Source organism: Emys orbicularis, chromosome 24 (assembly GCF_028017835.1).
Source record: "Emys orbicularis isolate rEmyOrb1 chromosome 24, rEmyOrb1.hap1, whole genome shotgun sequence".
NCBI classification, from domain to species: domain Eukaryota; kingdom Metazoa; phylum Chordata; order Testudines; family Emydidae; genus Emys; species Emys orbicularis.
In genome coordinates, this window is record NC_088706.1 from 230080 (window position 1) to 250514 (window position 20435).

At 44.8% G+C, this 20435-nt stretch overlaps 1 protein-coding gene across 1 annotated transcript in view; it reads right to left on the reverse strand.

Annotated features, from left to right (window-relative positions):
- Nucleotides 1–537: 537 nt before the first annotated feature.
- The window catches only part of RANBP3 (RAN binding protein 3), a 184507-nt gene continuing 164609 nt past the window's right edge, over nt 538–20435 (reverse strand). The window contains exons 16-17 of the mRNA XM_065422006.1: nt 5964–6144; nt 538–619 (exon numbers count right to left, since the gene is read on the reverse strand). Of these exons, the coding sequence (XP_065278078.1) occupies nt 576–619; nt 5964–6144 (225 nt within the window). The 3' untranslated portion in view covers nt 538–575. The remainder of the gene's footprint in view (nt 620–5963; nt 6145–20435) is intronic.

Below are 20435 nucleotides of genomic sequence, written 5' to 3' on the forward strand. Positions count from 1 at the left end.
ACCGACAAAGGACAATGGTATCCACAAATTACGTTGGGATTAAGGTAAAAAAATGCTGCCCTCTCTGCAATCCAAAGAGAATGAAGCCAGAAGGGTAATCAGTGAGTGCATGAACAGAGAAGAGCACAGCTTCTCTGCAGGCAGCAGGAACTGAAAAGGGAGAAGCGGGGGTTAAGAAAGAAGAATTCAAGTTGGAACCGTGCTGGAAAGTTCTACCTCAGAGGCCTGCAAAACATGAGCTACTGAAGAAATAGTCAAAAGGTCCCAATGAAAAGCTGTGACAAGTCATAATGTGCCATTTCAATTACAAGGAAAAGGGGAAATGTTATTTTTCTGCTCATCAATATGATGAGTTTTCATGTCCCAAACCACATTCAGGCAGTTTCCAAGTCTGCTTTTTTTGTGGAATCTACTGATCCAGACCAAAAAAACCAAACAAACAGAACAGGGATGCACAGTTCCTAAGTCCTGGAGCCTTCAGCACTGCCTGGAACAATCGCTGGCCTGGGGTATCCACAGAGGTGCCTGCAAGATGGTGTTTGCAGCAGCCTTGCAGGCAGATGGCCTCACAGCTGCTATGTGCTGCCAATATTCTGCCCATCTCCTTCATCATTAGGACCTGAAACAGAAATAGATAATGGTTACAAGAAATATTTATTTTATCTGTAAAACTTACTTTGCTATTTTCTGATGCAAACTATGGAATGAAGATTCCAGCTGGCTATCAGTGCTCCATGCCCCTTCTCCCCAGCCTATAAACTAGACCAGTGTTTCTCAACGACCAGTCTGTGGACTGGCACCAGTCCCCGAGATTTCCCTGACACAGTTTATGAAGGCAGCAAGCCTCCTTGGTATCAAAAAGGTTGAGAAACCCGGACCTAGAGTACCCAGCTCTTAGAAGCCTATGGAGGAGTCTCAATCTTAGGATTTCAAGGTGAGAGACAAGAGCCAAAAATCTCTGCTTCTCCCATTCCCTCATTTCCCAGATCAAGCCCCCACACCCAGTCCCTGCAAAATTACACATATCCCACCTGTTCTTGCTGGGCCGCCCAGAAGCACCAAAAGAGAAGCTTCCCTCACCCCCTTCTACCCTTATCATAGAAATGCAGGGTTGGCAGGGACTTTGGGAGCCACTTTTCCCTAGTTTGCTTATGAGAATGTCATGTGGGACTGTATCAAAAGCCTTAGTAAAATTGAGATATATCATGTCTACTGCTTCCCCCCATCCACTAGGGCAATAACTCTATCAAAGAAGGAAATTAGGTTGGTTCGGCACGATTTGTTCTTGACATCTCCATGCCGGCTATTCCTTATAATTCTATTATCCCCTAGGTGCTTACACATTGATTGTTTAATAATTTCTTACAGTATCTTTACAGGTTGCAAAGTTAGGCTGACTAATCTAATTCCCCAGGTCCTCTTTGATCCCCTTTTTAAACACGGGTACTACGTTTACTCTTCTCCAGTCCTCTGGGACTTCACCTGTCCTCCATGAGTTCTTCAAGATAACTGCTAATGGTTCTGAGATTGTTTCAGCTAATGCTAGGTGTGCCGTAGCTTTTTATGCCTTAGCCTTTCTGATTTTGTCCCTACATGCTTGTGCTGGTTTTTTTTTTTTAAACTCCTCTTGACAATTTGTCCATATTTCCACTTTTTTGTAGAATTTCCTTTTGATTTTTGAGTCATTAAAGAGCTCCTGATAGAGCCATATTGGCCTCTTCCTATATTTCCTTCGCATCACAATAATGAGAAGTTTTGCATTTAATATTGTCTCCTTGAGAGACTGCCAACTCTCCTGAATGCTAAGGTTTTCTTCCCTTGGGACCGCATCCTACCAGTTCTCTCAGATTGTTAACGTCTGCTTTTTTTAAGTCAGTTGTCCTTATTCTGTTATCACTCCTTCCTTTTCTTAGAATTATGCAATCTATCATTTCGTGATCACTTTCACCCAAATTGCCTTCCGCCTTCAGATTCACAACCAATTCCTCCCTATTGGTCAGAATCAAGTCTAAAATGGCTTTCCCCCTGGTTACTTCCTCCACTTTCTGAAACAAAACATTGTCCCTGATACATTCTAAGAACTTTTGGACATTTTGCGTTTTGCTGAATTAACTACCCAGACATCTGTTGAAAAAGTAAAGTCCTCCATTACTACTAGGTCTTGTGTTTTGGCTATTTCTGTTATTTGTTTTAGAAATGTTTCATTCACTTCCTCCTCCTGATTTGGTGGTCTACAGTAGACCCCTACCTTGATGTCACCCTATTTTCCCCCCGGTTTTATATTTACTCAGCCTTTCAACTGTGTGCCTCACACCTCCTTTTGGATCTCCGGATAAGTATATATATATTCTTGATGTATAATGCAATCCACATCTTCCCTTTTTCCCCAGCTTTCCTGAAGAATCATAGAACTGGGAGGGACCTCGAGAGATCATCTAGTCCAGTTCCCTGCACTCAAGGCAGGACTAAGTATTATCTTTCTAGACCATCCCTGACAGGTGTTTGTCCAACCTGCTCTTAAAAAACTCCAATGATGGAGATTCCACAACCTCCCTAGGCAATTTATTCCAGTGCTTAACAACTCTGACAATTAGGAAGTTTTTCCTAATATCCAACCTAAACCACCCCCTTGCTGCAATTTAAGCCCATTGCTTCTTGTCCTATCCTCAGAGGTTAAGAAGAACAATTTTTCTCCCTCCTCCTTGTAACAACCTTTTATGTACTTGAAAACTGTTATGTCCCCTCTCAATCTTCTCTGCTGCAGACTAAACAAACCCAATTTTTTCGCTCTTCCCTCACAGGTCATGTTTTCTAGGCCTTTAATCATTTTTGTTGCTCTTCTCTGGACTTTCTCCAATTTGTCCACATCTTTCCTGAAATGTGGTGCCCAGAACCAGACCCAATACTCTCTCCAGTTGAGGTCTAATCAGCACGGAGTAGAGCAGAAGAATTACTCGTGTCCTGCTTACAATACTCCTGCTAATACATCCCAGAATGATGTTTGCTTTTTTTGCAACAGCGTTACACTCTTGACTCATATTTAGTTTGTGATCCACTATGACCCCCCCAGATCCCTTTCTGCAGTACTCCTTTCTAGGCAGTCATTTCCCATTTTGTATGTGTGCAACTGATTGTTCCTTCCTAAGTGGAGTACTCTGCATTTGTCCTTATTGAATTTCATCCTATTTACTTCAGACCATTTCTTCAGTTTGTCCAGACCATTTTGAATTTTAATCCTATCTTCCAAAGCACTTGCAACCCCTCCCAGCTTGGTATCGTCCGCAAACTTTATAAATGTACTCTCTATGCCATTATCTAAATCTCTAATGAAGATATTGAACAGAACTGGACCCAGAACTGATCCCTGCAGGACCCCACTCGTTATGCCCTTCCAGCATGACTGTGAACCACTACTAACTACTCTCTGGGAACGATTTTCCAACCAGTTATGCACTCACCTTATAGTAGCTCCATCTAGGTTGCATTTTCCTAGTTTGTTTATGAGAAGGTCATGCGAGACAGTATCAAACACCTTACTAAAGTCAAGATATACCACATCTACTGCTTCCCCTGTAAACCTATGTCAGTCATGAGATTTATCCAACCAAATCTCTGTGATGCCAATTAATTCATAATTTAGCTTATGTTCTAATGGCTGCCAATTCTTCCTTTTTGTTCTCCATACTCACTGCATTTGTGTATAGACATCTAAAACGTTGAGCCTTGCATTCTGCCAGCACAGAGCTGCTGTTCCAAACCCAGCCTCTGCTGCAAATCATCCTTGCTATTTTCTATCATGAGACCGGCTGCAGGACTGGCAGAAGCAAAAGGAGGGGAGGTTTCCAGCTATAGGAAGACAGAACATAGCTGGCTCCCATCCAGGAATCCTGAAATGGCCCCTCCTCCCGTGGCTCCCCACCCTTTAGTCTCCTTCATGTCTCCCCACCCCCATCTCCTCTGACTCCTGCCTATTTCCCAATACAGCCACACTCCCACCTGCCCCCACAGTCCCATTACCCACTTCTCTGTATTTTCCTGTTTCCTGACCGGCCCTCACAAGGTGACTAAAGGGCCACCATTTTCCCTAAGGTCAGCCTGGATTCAGCCCACTGGAAACAATGGGAGATGGTCATCATTTTCATAGAATCATAGGACTGGAAGGGACCTCAAGAGGTCATCTAGTCCAGTGGTTTTCAAACTGCGGGTCGCGACCCAGTACTGGGTTGCAGAATGTAAGGCACTGGGGTCACAGTGGCTCTGGTCAGCACCACCGACCGGGCCATTTAAAGTCCCGTTGGTGATGCTGCCTGGCTAAGACAGGCTAGTCCCTACGTGTTCTGACACTGTGCTGTGCCCTGGGAGCACCCCCACGAGCTGAGCACCCCAGCCCTCTGCCCTGATCCCTGAATCCCCCCCACACACCCAGCCTTCTGCCCTGCACCTCCACACACACCCCAGCCCTCTGCCCTGACCCCTGAACTCCCCCCCACACCCAGCCTTCTGCCCTGCACCCCCCCACACCCCCAGCACTCTGCCCTGACCCCTGAACACCCCCCCCCCAGGTCTGGGGTTCCGGCTGCCGGCCCCTTGCCAGCCAGCGTCCCAGCCGCAGGCGCCACTCAGCCCGCTGCCGGCCTAGGTGAACAGAACCCCAGGCTGGCAGTGGGGCTGAGCAGGCTGGCGGCGTAAGATCAGCATTTTAATTTAATTTTAAATGAAGCTTCTTAAACATTTTGAAAACCTTGTTTACTTTACATATAACAATAGTTTAGTTATATAATATAGACGTATAGAGAGAGACCTTCTAAAAAACATTAAAAGGTATTACTGGCAAGCAAAACCTTAAATTAAAGTGAATAAATGAAGACCACTTCTGAAAGGTTGCCGACCCCTGATCTAGACCATCCCTGACAGGTGTTGTCCAACCTGCTCTTAAAAACCTCCAATAATGGAGAGTCCACAACCTCCCTAGGCAATTTATTCCAGTGCTTAACCACCCTGAGAGTTAGGAATTTTTTCCTAATGTCCAACCTAAAATGCCCTTGCTGCAATTTAAGCCCATTGCTTCTTGTCCTATCCTCAGAGGTTAACGAGAATAATTTTTCTCCCTCCTCTTTGTAACAACCTTTTATGTACTTGAAAAGTGTTATCATGTTCCCGCTCAGTCTTCTCTGCTGCAGACTAAACAAATCCAGTTTTTTCAGTCTTCCCTCATAGGTCATGTTTTCTAGACCTGTAATCATTTTTGTTGCTCTTCTCTGGACTTTTTGGGTAAGGACAACATTTCACTAGGTTGAAGGCAGAAATCAAACTCATGACAACACTTAACACCCCCAAAAAACAATTAAACTAATGAGAGTGGGCAATGCTGAACTAATTAATATCTTGTAATTAGGCGACAGCCTCACTGGGGACCCTCTGTGCCAAGCCATGCAGGGAACTTTTCAATATCCATTTAGAGGGATGTGACAAATGTGAAGTGATTTCTACTACGTGACTGGAAGAGTTGGCTGTGACCACAGCTTAGTTCATGTCATGGACCCTATACCACAAACACTCATGAATATAACAAAGGCTAGATCTACACTGGGGGGGAAGATCGATTTAAGATACGCAAATTCAGCTACGCGAATAGCGTAGCTGAATTCGACGTATCCGATCCGACTTGCCCCGCTGTGATTACGGCGGCAAATAGACCGCTGCGGCTCCCCGGTTGACGGTGCTTACTCCTACCTGGGCTGGTGGAGTACGCGTGTCGATTCGGGGATCGATTGTCGCGTCCCGACGAGACACGATAATTCGATCCCTGAGAGATCGATTTCTACTCGCCGATCCAGGCGGGTAGTGAAGACGAGCCCTAAGACAGTTAGGCACTAATGGAAGAGTCAAGCAGTTTTCTTTGTTTAAGTACAACGGGAGAACAGTACGGGAAACTAGAAAGTTTAGCACATTTTCTTGCTTACCACTTCCAGCTGATCCTGAAGGAGCAATGACATCATCATCACTATCTTCTTCATTTGATTGTGTTACCTCTGGCTCAGGTGCTGTGATCTTCGCTTCTTGCTCTTGTTCCACTCTACACCGTAGAGCCAAGATCCGATGGTGTAATGCAGCATACAGCTGTCCTGTATCTTTAGAGCTTGCCTATGGATTTTTAAAATATCAAACGAATAAGATTTTAAAAGTTTACAAATGTTTTATTCTATGCAACCTCTTATACAGAGCAAAACATTCCTACCAAACTTAACTTCACAGTAAAAAGGTCGCAGAGCAGTTTTTAAACGAAGAGATGGGGGAAAGCCGACTGCTGCAGAGGAGCACGTGGATCGGACAGAGACCTCTCTTAGAGGAGAGTCTATTGATAGAGATTCTCTAGGTTCTAGTCAGGAGCAGAGGATGGAAGAGGATAAATTAGGGGCCTGATCAGATGAGAAACATTCATATAAAAAAGAATCGGACACATCAGAAAAGGGCAGACAAATAAACAGTGACAAGTTTTTAAAGTGCTTGTACACAAATGCTAGAAGTCTAAATAATAAGATGGGTGAACTAGAGTGCCTCGTGATAAAGGAGGATATTGCTATAATAGGCATCACAGAAACCTAGTGGAGTGAGGACAAGTAATTGGACACAATCATTCCGGGGTACAAAATATATCGGAAGAACAGAACAGGTCGTGCGGCGGGGGTGGGGGAGTGGCACTATATGTGAAAGAAAATGCAGAATCATATGAAGTAAAAATCTTAAATGAATCCACATGTTCCACAGAAGCTCTATGGATAGTAATTCCATGCTATAAGAAGAATATAACAGTAGGGATCTATCATCGACCACCTGACCAGGACAGTGATAGTGACGATGAAATGCTAAGGGAGCTGAGAGGCTATCAAAATAAAGAACTCAATAGTGGGAGATTTCAGTTATCCCCATATTGACTGGGTACATGTCACCTCAGGACGAAATGCAGAGACAAAATTTCTTGATACTTTAAATGACTGCTACTTGGAGCAGCTGGTATAGGACCCACAAGGGGAGAGGCAATTCTCAATTTAGTCCTGAGTGGTGCGCAGGACTGGTCCAAGAAGTAACTATAACAGGACCGCTTGAAAATAGTGATCATAATATAACAACATTTAACATTCCTGTGGTGGGAAGAACACCTCAGCAGCCCAACACTGTGGCATTTAATTTCAGAAAGGGGAACTATGCAAAAATGAGGAGGTTAGTTAAACAGAAATTAAAAGGTACAGTGACTAGAGTGAAATCCCTGCAAGCTGCATGGACACTTTTCAAAGACACCATAATACAGGCCCAACTTAAATGTATACCCCAAATTAAAAAACACAGTAAAAGAACTAAAAAAGAGCCACCGTGGCTTAACAACCATGTAAAAGAAGCAGTGAGAGATAAAAAGGCATCTTTTAAAAAGTGGAAGTCAAATCCTAGTGAAGTAAATAGAAAGGAGCATAACACTGCCAAATTAAGTGTAAAAAATGTAATAAGAAAAGCCAAAAAGGAGTTTGAAGAAGAGCTAGCCAAAAACTCAAAAGGTAATAACAAAATGTTTTTTAAGTACATCAGAAGCAGGAAGCCACCGAAACAACCAGTGGGGCCCCGGGACGATCGAGATAAAAAAAGGAGCACTTAAAGATGATAAAGTCATTGCGGAGAAACTAAATGAATTCTTTGCTTCAGTCTTCACGGCTGAGGATGTTAGGGAGATTCCCAAACCTGAGCCGTCCTTTGTAGGTGACAAATCTGAGAAATTGTCGCAGATTGAAGTGTCATTAGCGGAGGTTTTGGAATTAATTGATAAACTTAACAGTAACAAGTCACAGGGATCAGATGGCATTCACCCAAGAGTTCTCAAATGTGAAATTTGAGAACTATTAACTATGGCTTGTAACCTGTCCTTTAAATCAGTTTCTGTACCCAATGACTGGAAGATAGCTAATGTAATGCCAATATTTAAAAAGGGCTCTAGAGGTGATCCTGGCAATTACAGACCAGTAAGTCTAACATCAGTACTGGGCAAATTAGTTGAAACAATAGTAAAGAATAAAATTGTCAGACACATAGAAGAACATAAATTGTTGGGCAGAAGTCAACATGGTTTCTGTAAAGGGAAATCATGTCCTACTAATCTACTAGAGGTCTTTGAAGGGGTCAACAAACATGTGGACAAGGGGGATCCAGTGGACATAGTGTACTTAGATTTTCAGAAAGCCTTTGACAAGGTCCCTCACCAAAGGCTCTTATGTAAATTAAGTTGTCATGGGATAAGAGGGAAGATCCTTTAATGGATTGAGAACTGGTTAAAAGACAGGGAACAAAGGGTAGGAATAAATGGTAAATTTTCAGAATGGAGGGGGGTAACTAGTAGTGTTCCCCAAGGGTCAGTCCTCAGACCAATCCTATTCAACTTATTCATAAATGATCTGGAGAAAGGGGTAAACAGTGAGGTGGCAAAGTTTACAGATGATACTAAACTGCTCAAGATAGTTAAGACCAAAGCAGACTGTGAAGAACTTCAAAAAGATCTCACAAAACTAAGTGATTGGGCAACAAAATGGCAAAGAAATTTAATGTGGATAAATGTAAAGTAATGCACATTGGAAAAAATAACCCCAACTATATATACAATATGATGGGGGCTAATTTAGCTACAACTAATCAGGAAAGAAGTCTTGGAGTCATCGTGGATAGTTCTCTGAAGACGTCCATGCAGTGTGCAGTGGCAGTCAAAAAAGCAAACAGGATGTTAGGAATCATTAAAAAGGGGATAGAGAATAAGACAGAGAATATCATATTGCCCTTATATAAATCCATGGTATGCCCACATCTTGAATACTGCGTACAGATGTGGTCTCCTCATCTCAAAAAAGATATACTGGCATTAGAAAAAGATCAGAGAAGGGCAACTAAAATGATTAGGGGTTTGGAACAGGTCCCATATGAGGAGAGATTAAAGAGGCTAGGACTTTTCAGCTTGGAAAAGAGGAGACTAAGGGGGGATATGATAGAGGTATATAAAATCATGAGTGGTGTGGAGAAAGTGAGTAAGGAAAAGTTATTTACTTGTTCCCATAATATAAGAACTAGGGGCCACCAAATGAAATTAATAGGCAGCAGCTTTAAAACAAATAAAAGGAAGTTCTTCTTCACACAGCGCACAATCAACCTGTGGAACTCCTTGCCTGAGGAGGTTGTGAAGGCTAGGACTATAACCGGGTTTAAAAGAGAACTGGATAAATTCATGGAGGTTGAGTCTATTAATGGCTATTGGCTAGGATGGGTAAGGAATGGTGTCCCTAGCCTCTGTTTGTCAGAGGGTGGAGATGGATGGCAGGAGAGAGATCACTTGATCATTACCTGTTAGGTTCACTCCCTCTGGGGCACCTGGCATTGGCCGCTGTCGGCAGACAGGATACTGTGCTGGATGGACCGTTGGTCTGACCCAGTATGGCCATTCTTATGTTCTTATGTAACTTCACTGCTTTGCAATTTTACACTCTTGATTTCAGAGTCAGTAGGTCTGGTATCCAGATGGGTGTTTTCAGACCAGGTCAGATATTTAGTGACAGTGGAATCACAGTGTTGTTGGTGGTCAAGGGTTGGACACGTTTAGTTCCCAAAGGGAAGAATGCACTCAGTGATTCTCTCTAACCACCTCCTATGGCTGACTGAAGGAATGATTTTGGTTGACTTCAGAAGAAACCACGTGCAACCCCCCTCATCCCAAGAAGGTATGCAAGAGGAAACGGCAACAAAGAAAGGGCACAGAGGGGAGTCTCAGAGCCACCAAGCCGCATGCCAAATACACAAGTTTTTTTGCCTAAATTTACGCTTATACTTTCTTTACAAAGGGAAGTCTTCACCCTTTAAAGAACCCCAAACCATCTGTCTGGATTTTCAGTCATACATCTAGTACACATATTTGTTACTAAAATGACTTGATTGTCATTATTTTATCGTGTATCTCTAAAAAACCTTAAATCTCTAACAAAACACATTTAATAACAGAATTGCCACACTAGATTAGACCTGTGATTCATGAAGCCCAGTATGCTGTCTCTGACTTTCTTGCACACTCCCAAGAATTAATGGCTGCCTTATGTCCCAAAACAAGGGGAGTTGTAGCCGTTTCAAAACTAACTATTCAGTGGATATTATCCATACTGGCAGTTGAAAGCCCTGCTGTCGCAAGGGTATAATTTATAAAGTCATGTGCGTAAAAAAGCTGAAAGTGGCTGGGACCTTAAAAACTGGACAGTAACAGACCATGAATCCCAGCGATAATTGAACCTGGTAAGACAGAGTGAGTGTATGTGTGTGAGAGAGAGACAGAGACAGAGTGTGTGTGCTGGCTGCTGGGGAAGTCTATGAGAGACCATGCACCATCTCTTTAAGGCACTCACCAGAAAGCTTGTTGTTCAGACCACAGCAGCTACCAGAAGCTCTCCTGAGCCCTGTCCCCCACCCCCTCCTGCTCTGCAGAGATGGGGTACATGGGCAGAAGGGAGGCAGACACAATGACAGCAGCGCCCACGTCCCCCGCTCTGCACTGCAAGCAGGAGGGTCCCAGGAGCAGCTGGCCAGGGGCTCCAAGGCAGAGGGCAGGAGCAACATGGCCATAGAGCAGGTGTGGGGGGGGGGGGAGGAAGGGGGGCGCACCTGAACACGCCGCCGGATCTGTGCAGCTCTGCTAATCAAATGCACAGCACTTGACTCACTCCTGGGCGGCCACGCGACCGCTCAGCTTAAAGGGAACACAGGGCCCTAATTATTCTTGTCAGCCATCTTTGAACCCTCCCCAAATTCTGCAATATTCCTTCTGAGATAGATTGATCAGTACTGAACACGTTATTTCAGGCGAGGAGTTTTATTTTTATATGTCCATTTTGTTATTCTCAAATTTCTTTGGGCGGAAGTTTCCACTGAGTGCTCCATAATGATGCCCAGCTCTTTTTCTTGAATTGATGCAATTAATTTAGAACCCTGTAAGATGTATAAATAGTTCAAATTATTCACTTCAGTGTGCATTACTTTGCATTTATTGACAATGAATTTAATCTGCCATTGTGATGCCCACTAACTTCCTTGGTGGTTTCTCCCATGCTGTCCCTCATTATCCTCCTTCAAAACCCTCCTCAAAACTCTTTGCCATGAAGCCTACAAAAAACTTGACAACTGTTGGGCTGCGGGTGTGCAGAGACAACTGCCTATCATGCTGACCAACATTGTCTCATTGTTTCCTTGTACTCCCCCGTCTGTCTCCATGTGTTGTCTCGACTTAATACTTAGACTCGACTGTAAGCTCTTTGGGGCGGGAATCATGTCTTTTTGCTGTTTCTGTACAGCTCTTAGCACAATGGATTCCTGGTCCATGACTGGGGCTCCGAGATGCTATAGTAATACAAATAATAAATAATAACTTCCTCACAGTCTTCTCTGGCCTTGAGTAACCTAAGTAATTTTTGGTGACAGGTTTCAGAGTGGTAGCCATGTTAGTCTGTATCAGCAAAAAGAACGAGGAGTACTTGTGGCACCTTAGAGACTAACAAATTTATTTGAGCATAAGCTTTCGTGGGCTAAAACCCACTTCATCAGATGCATGCAGTGGAAAATAAATATATATACACAGAGAACATGAAAAAATGGGTGTTGCCAGACCAACTCTAATGAAACTAATTGAATGAGGTGGGCTATTAGCAGGAGAAAAAAAATGTTTGTAGTGATAATCAGGATGGCCCATTTCAAACAGTTGACAAGAAGGTGTGAGTGACAGTAGGGGAAAAATTAGCATGGGGAAATAGTTTAGTTTGTGTAATGACTCATCCACTCTCAGTCTTTATTCAAGCCTAATTTAATGGTGTCCATTTTGCAAATTAATTTCAGTTCTGCAGTTTCTTGTTGGAGTCTGTTTTTGAAGTTTTTTGTTGAAAAATTGCAACTTTTAGGTCTGTAATAGAGTGACTAGGGAGGTTGAAGTGTTCTCTGACTGGTTTTTGAATGTTATAATTCTTGACGGCCTTCACCTGCACATCTACCAATGTAATGTGATGCCATCATGTAGCAGCAATGCCCTCTGCTATGTACACTGGCCAAACTGGACAGTCTCTACGCAAAAGAATAAATGGACACAAATCAGACGTCAAGAATTATAACATTCAAAAACCAGTCGGAGAAACTGCAGAACTGGAATTAATTTTCAAAATGGACACCATTAAATTAGGCTTGAATAAAGACTGGGAGTGGATGAGTCATTACACAAATTAAACTATTTCCCCGTGCTAATTTTCCGCCTACTGTCACTCACACCTTCTTGTCAACTGTTTGAAATGGGCCATCCTGATTATCACTACACGTTTTTTTCTCCTGCTAATAGCCCACCTTATTTGATTAGTCTCATTTGAGTAGGTATAGCAACACCCATTTTTTCATGTTCTGTGTGTGTAATATATATATATATATATATATATATATATATATATATATATTCTCCTACTGTATTTTCCACTGCATGCATCTGATGAAGTGGGCTTTAACACACGAAAGCTTATGCTCAAATAAATTTGTTAGTCTCTAAGGTGCCACAAGTGATCCTCGTTCTTTTTGCTATGTAATTTTGTCATCTACAAATTGTCACTTCATTGCTCACCACCTTTTATAGATCACTTACATCAAACACCACCACTCCTACTATGGTATGTGGGCCATGCTGCTGCTAACCTGCCATGATGAAAGTTGACCATTTATTCCATTTTTCCCCACCACACCCTCTGTCCCTTAGCCAGTTTTTTATCCATGACAATGCTTTGCTACTTACGCCTTAACAACTTAGATTCTTTAGTAGCCTCCTGAGAGGGACTCTGACAAAGAACCTTTGAAAGTCTAAATTTTATCAACCAGTTCTCCTCTATCCACAGTGTTACTCGCAAGTTCAAACCATTTTCTGTTGTTGGTCATATATCATGATCTTCTAGGTGTTTTATAGAATTAGAAATGAAGGTTACTTACTTGTAGCCAGAGTTCTTTGAGCTGGATTCTGCATATTCACACTCTTAGGACTCATGCTGACTGGCAGTAGTACTCTGCCCTCCCTGCCTAGCACTTGAGCGTTTTCTGAGGGCTTGATGCTGTTGCTGCCTCAGTTTCTTCTACCACCAATGCCGAAGAATGCAGATATTTTAATTTGGACTCTGCAGGGTTAGGCAAAGTGGGCAGGGAGTGTGAATATGCAGAGTCTATGGCCTGGTCTACACTACGAGTTTAGGTCGAATTTAGCAGCATTAAATCGAATTAAGCCTGGACACGTCCACACGATGAAGCCCTTTTTTTCTTTACTCCGCCTCCGACGAGGGGATTAGCGCTGAAATCGGCCTTTCCGGGTCGGATTTGGGGTAGTGTGGACGGAATTCGACGGTATTGGCCTCCGGGAGCTATCCCACAGTGCTTCATTGTGACCGCTCTGGACAGCACTCTCAACTCAGATGCACTGACCAGGTAGACAGGAAAAGCCCCGCGAACTTTTGAATTGCATTTCCTGTTTGCCCAGCATGGAGAGCACAGGTGACCACACAGAGCTCATCAGCATAGGTAACCATGATGGAGTCCCAGGATTGCAAAACAGCTCCAGCATGGACCGAACGGGAGGTACGGGATCTGCTCACCATATGGGGAGACGAATCAGTGCTAGCTGAACTCTGTAGCAGTAAACGAAATGGCAAAATATTAGAAAAAGTCTCAAAGGCCATGAAGGACAGAGGCCATAACAGGGACGCACAGCGTGAAAATTAAGGAGCTAAGGCAAACCTACCACAAAGCCAGAGAGGCAAATGGAAGATCCGGGGCAGAGCCACAGACATGCCGCTTCTACGCGGAGCTGCATGCCATGCTAGGGGGTGCAGCCACCACTACCCCAACCCTGTACTTTGACTCCATCAATGGAGAATCACGCAACAGGGAAGCGGGTTCGGGGTACGAGGAAGATGATGATGAAGACAATGAAGATAGCTCACAGCAAGGAAGCGGAGAAACCGGTTTCCCCAACAGCCAGGATATGTTTATTACCCTGGACCTGGAACCAGTAACCCCCGAACTCACCCAAGGCGTGCTCCCAGACCCTGAGGGCGCACAAGGGACCTCTGGTGAGTGTACCTTTGTAAATATTACACATGATTTAAAAGCAAGCGTGTTTAATGATTAATGATTAATTTGCCCTGGCAATCACGGCCAGTACAGCTACTGGAAAAGTCTGTTAACGTGTATGGGGATGGAGTGGAAATCCTCCAGGGACATCTCCAGAAAGCTCTCCTTGATGTACTCCCAAAGCCTTTGCAAAAGGTTTCTGGGGAGGGCTGCCTTATCCTGTCCGCCATGGTAGGACACTTTACCACGCCAGGCCAGTAGCATGTAGTCTGGAATCACTGCATAACAAAGCATGGCAGCGAATGGGCCCGGTGTCTGCTGGCATGCAGACAACATCCATTCCTTATCTCTCTTTGTTATCCTCAAGAGAGTGATATCATTCACGGTCACCTGGTTGAAATGGGGTGATTTTATTAAGGGGACACTCAGAGGTGCCCGTTCCTGCTCGGCTGAACAGAAATATTCCCCGCTGTTAGCCACGCGGTGGGGGGGGAGGGGTGAAGTGATCATCCCAGAGAATTGGGTGTGTGGGGGGGAGGGGGGTTAGTTGGGTTTGTGCTGCATATTAACCCGGAAACCGCAGCCCCTCCTTTTACATTGCAAACCCATTTTAAATGGCCAACCCAACGGGTGCTTGATATGGGAAATGAGGGCACTGCTGTTTGAAACCATTCCCACATGTTATGAAGGTTAAAAAAGCCAAAAGACTGTGGCTTACCATGGCTGCCTGCAAGCCGAAATCTGTTGCCTGGCACTGCGTGAGTGATCTCTCACACCAAACCGGCAGGCCCTCAATATAAGAGGAAAAATGCGACCTTGTAACGAAAGCACATGTGCTGTGTAATGTGAACAGCAAAATTTAACGTGAAAGAGTGTACTCATTGTTCTCTAAAATGTGTCTTTTTTAACCACCTCTCCCTTCTCCTCCACCAGCTGTAAATGTTTCTCCTTCGCAGAGGCCAGTGAAGATTAGAAGGAGAAAACGGCGGACTCGGGATGATATGTTCTCGGAGCTCCAGATGTCCTCCCACGCTGACAGAGCACAGCAGAATGTGTGGAGGCAGTCAATGTCAGAGTGCAGAAAAGCACAATATGAACGAGAGGAGAGGTGGCGGGCTGAATCGCGGGCTGAAGAGAGCAAGTGGCGGGCTGAAGGGGATAAGTGGCGTCAGCTTGCTGACAGAAGGCAAGAGTCGATGCTCCGGCTGCTGGAGCATCAAACTGATATGCTCCAGCGTATGGTTGAGCTGCAGGAAAGGCAGCAGGAGGAGAGACCGCCGCTACAGCCCCTGTGTAACCAACAGCCCTCCTCCCCAAGTTCCATAGCCTCCTCACCCAGACGCCCAAGAACGCAGTGGGGGGGCCTCTGGCCACCCAGCCACTCCACCCCAGATGATTGCCCAAGCATCAGAAGGCTGGCCTTCAATAAGAGTTAAAGTTTTAAAGTTTTAAACTGCAGTGTGTCCTTGTCCTTCACTCCTCCCCCACCCCTCCTGGGCTACCTTGGCAGTTATCCCCCTAGTTGTGTGATAAATTAATAAAGAATGCATGAATGTGAAGTAACAATGACTTTATTGCCTCTGCAAGCGGTGCTTGAAGGGGGGAGGGAAGGGTGGTTAGCTTACAGGGAAGTAGAGTGAACCAGGGGGAAGGGGGGGGCGGTTATCAAGGAGAAACAAACAGAAGTTTCACACCATAGCCTGGCCAGTCACAAAACTGGTTTTCAAAGCTTCTCTGATGCGCACCGCGCCCTTCTGTACTCTTCTAACCGCCCTGGTCTCTGTCTGCGCATAATCAGCGGCCAGACGATTTGCCTCAACCTCCCACCCCGCCATAAATGTCTCCCCCTTACTCTCACAGATATTGTGGAGTGCACAGCAAGCAGCAATAACAATGGGGATATTGGTTTCGCTGAGGTCTATCCGAGTCAGTAAACTGTGCCAGCACGCTTTTAAACGTCCAAATGCACATTCTACCACCATTCTGCACTTGCTCAGCCTATAGTTGAACAGGTCCTGACTACTGTCCAGGCTGCCTGTGTACGGCTTCATGAGCCATGGCATTAAGGGGTAGGTTGGGTCCCCAAGGATAACTATAGGCATTTCAACATCCCCAAGGGTTATTTTCTGATCCGGGAAGAAAGTCCCTTCCTCCAGCTTTTGAAACAGACCAGAGTTCCTGAAGACGTGAGCATCATGTACCTTTCCCGGCCATCCCACGTTGATGTTAGTGAAACGTCCCTTGTGATCCACCAGGGCTTGCAGCAGCATTGAAGAGTACCCTTTTCGGTTTATGTACTCGGTGGCTTGGTGCTCCATGACAAGATAGGGATATGAGTTCCATCTATCGCCCCACCACAGTTAGGGAATCCCACTGCAGCAAAGCCATCCACTATGACCTGCACGTTTCCCAGAGTCACTACTCTTGATATCAGCAGGTCTTTGATTGTGTTGGCTACTTGGATCATAGCAGCCCCCACAGAAGATTTGCCCACTCCAAATTGATTCCCGACTGACCGGTAGCTGTCTGGCGTTGCAAGCTTCCACAGGGCTATCGCCACTCACTTCTCAACTGTGAGGGCTGCTCTCATCCTGGTATTCTGGCGCTTCAGGGCAGGGGAAAGCAAGTCACAAAGTTCCATGAAAGTGCCCTTACGCATGCGAAAGTTTCGCAGCCACTGGGAATCGTCCCACACCTGCAACACGATGCGGTCCCACCAGTCTGTGCTTGTTTCCCGGGCCCAGAATCAGCGTTCCACGGCATGAACCTGCCCCAGTAACACCATGATTTGCACATTGCTGGGGCCCGTACTTTGGGAGAGGTCTATGTCCATGTCAATTTCTTCATCATTCTCGTCGCCGCGCTGCAATCGCCTCTTCGCCTGTTTTTGCTTTGGCATGTTCTGGCTCTGCATATACTCCAGGACAATGCGCGTGGTGTTCATAGTGCTCATAATTGAGCGGTGATGTGAGCAGGCTCCATGATCCCAGTGCTATGGCGTCTGGGCTGAAAAAAGGCGCGAAACTATTGTCTGACAGAGGGAGGGAGGGGTGAGTGACGACATGGCTTACTGGGAATTAAAATCAACAAAAGTGGCTGTGCATCAGGGAGAAACACAAACAACTGTCACACAGAATGGCCCCCCCAAAGATTGAACTCAAAACCCTGGGTTTAGCAGGCCATTGATTTCACGGAGGGAGGGGGAAGCAAATGAATACAGAACAAATCTGGTCCATCTATCTTTTACATCTTAGGCTGGCAGCAGACGGTGCAGCATGACTGATAGCCATCGGCATCTTCTGGGTGCTTGGCAGAAAATGGTGCATTACGACTGCTAGCCATCATCGTCAAGATGGTGCAATAGGACTGCCGGCAGGACTGAGTCTCCAGGAGACAAAACATGTCTGCCCAGGCGCCTCTGACCGAACTCACTGAGGAGTACGATGATGATGGATACCAGTCATAATACAGCATCTGCTGCCAAAAGGCAAGGAGCTGCTGCTGTATAACAATGCAGTCCCACGTCTGCCAGCACCCAGATAGCCGATGACGGCTACCAGGCATACTGCACCGTCTACTGCCAAAAGGCAATTAGCTGCTGCTGTGTAGCAATGCAGTACCACGTCTGCCGGCACCCAGATGACATATGGTGACGGTGAGCTGAGCTGAGCTGAGCGGGCTCCATGCTTGCCGTGGTATGTCGTCTGCACAGGTAACCCAGGAAAAAAGGCGCGAAACGATTGTCTGCCGTTGCTCTCACGGAGGGCCTGACGACATGTACCCAGAATCCCCCGTGACACTGTTTTTGCCTCATCAGGCATTGGGATCTCAACCCAGAATTCCAATGGGCGGCGGAGACTGTGGGAACTGTGGGATAGCTACCCACAGTGCAACGCTCCGGAAGTCGACGCTAGCCTCGGTACTGTGGACGCGGTCCGCCGACTTAATGCACTTAGAGCATTTTATGTGGGGACACACACAATCGACTGTATAAAAATGATTTCTATAAAACCGGCTTCTATAAATTCGACCTAATTTCGTAGTGTAGACATACCCTATCTTGAAGAACTCCGGATGCAAGTAAGTTACCTTCCTTTCTTCTTTGAGTGTCCTCTGCATATTCCCACTCTTCAGATAGTTTCACAAGCAGTATGGTAAATTGGATGAAGGGATGCAGAGTTCTAATTAAACAAGGATTACCAAACTGGGCATCTGACTAGGATGCCATATCCTAAGCATAATTCTTCTTGAAAGAGAACGGATGTCCACATAGTGGCTTTGCATATCTCGATTATGAGAATGTGTTTATTAAAAGCGGTAGATGTAGCTACTGCTCCAGTAGAATGAACTCTGAACAGACTAGGAGTGGGGAGAGAAGCTCCTCTATAACACTCGTCAATGCACTATCTAACCCATCTAGACAGGGACTGAGATGTTGTGGAATCTCCATCTCTGGAGATATTTAAGAGTAGGTTAGATAGACATTTATCAGGGATGGTCTAGACAGTATTTGGTCCTGCCATGCGGGCAGGGGACTGGACTCAATGACCTCTCGAGGTCCCTTCCAGTCCTAGAATCTATGAATCTATGAAATGGCTTTCCCTTTGGAGTTACTAGTACATGAAACAAAATTTGGAAAATGGCCTAAAACTCTTTGTTCTCTATCTAAGTAGTACGATAGTATATGCTGGCATCCAACAAATATAACCTGGCCTCCCCTTTAGATGAATGAGGCTTTGGAAAGAACACTGGTTGATTATGGTTTGATTTACATGAAACTCAGACACAACTTTAGGAAGAAATTTAGGGTATGATCTAAGAATCAACTTGTCCCTGCACTGGGAGATGCATATTCAATAGTTCTTTCAAAAAAGTTCTTCCCAGCATATGCAAAAAACAACAACACAGATTCACCATTAACATGAGTGGAGCATGCTGCTAGTAATAAACTTAATGGATGGCAGAGATAACCCATTTATTTTTAAGTGTAACAGATATGCCGGAATAGGTTGTACTGGAGCTGAAACTGGGTCAGCACCTTTCCCAGTTGTCCATCAAACAAATCTTTTCCCCTTGAACTCATAATTTTTTCTATCTGGTAGTTTTCTGGCATTAACTCTCTGCACCTCAGATGAGCATGATCTTTCTAACTCAAAGGCCTAGTGTCCAAGCTATAAAATCTAACTACTGGAGAGCTGAATGGAAGACCTTTCACCCCTGCTGGGATAGCAGATCCATTGCTAACAAGAGGATTTTGTAATTGCCTTTGAATAAATGGAGTCACTTGATGCACCACTGCTGCTTCGGCCACACTGGAGCAGTAAGAATCACCCTGGCTGAATATTTTCTTATCTTTTTTAGGACCGTGGGAATGAGGGGGAAAAAAGAGGAAACGCATAACATCAGACTGCTCCCCAACGTAGAAAAAATGCATCTGTCAATGACAGACTATCTGAGCCTGCTTTTGAGTGGAAATGGGGACACTTTGTATGTGGTTTGAATCTGGTTGCAAACAGATCTATGTCCAGAAATCCCCAAAGATTGAAAATATCTGGAATCACCAATCTTTAAAAGGCCATTTGTGCATCTAAAATAATCTCTGCTCGGCCCATCTGTGATCACACTGTATGGACCTGCTACATGCAGGGCAACTGGGTATACATTGTGCGGGATACATCAATCCCAAAGTTCTACTGCCTCTTTGCAAAAAGTTGATATGACAGAGTTCTTCCTTATTTGTTCACATATATACTGCCGATACACTGTCCACGGCCACTTGAATTACCGCATTTCATACTTGTGAGAGAAATGCTCAGAGCTAGTTGGATTGCCCTCAGTTCCAATACATTTAAGTGCAATAGGGATTCTGCGTTGTTCTAAAGAGCTTGAATGTACAGACTACAAAGATGTGCGCCCCACTCTTTCTTTGATGCATCTGCGGTTATAATTAAAGAAGGAGAATGTGGGTTGAACAAAACTTCCTTGAGGATATTTTGAGGTTATAGCCACCGTCTGAGAGAAAGACAAACCTTCCTCAGAATAGCGAATACCTTTTCCAAACTGTCCATATTGGGTCTGAAATTCCTTAGTGGCCAGTGCCAAAGTGGTCTCATTCTGAGCCTGACATATGGAGTCACATAGGTCGTAAATGCCATCAGACTCAGAGGTCATCTAGTCCAGTCCTCTGCACTCAAGGCAGGACTGAGTATTATCTAGACCATCCCTGACAGATGTTTGTCCAACCTGCTCTCAGAAATCCCCAATGATGGAGATTCCACAATCTC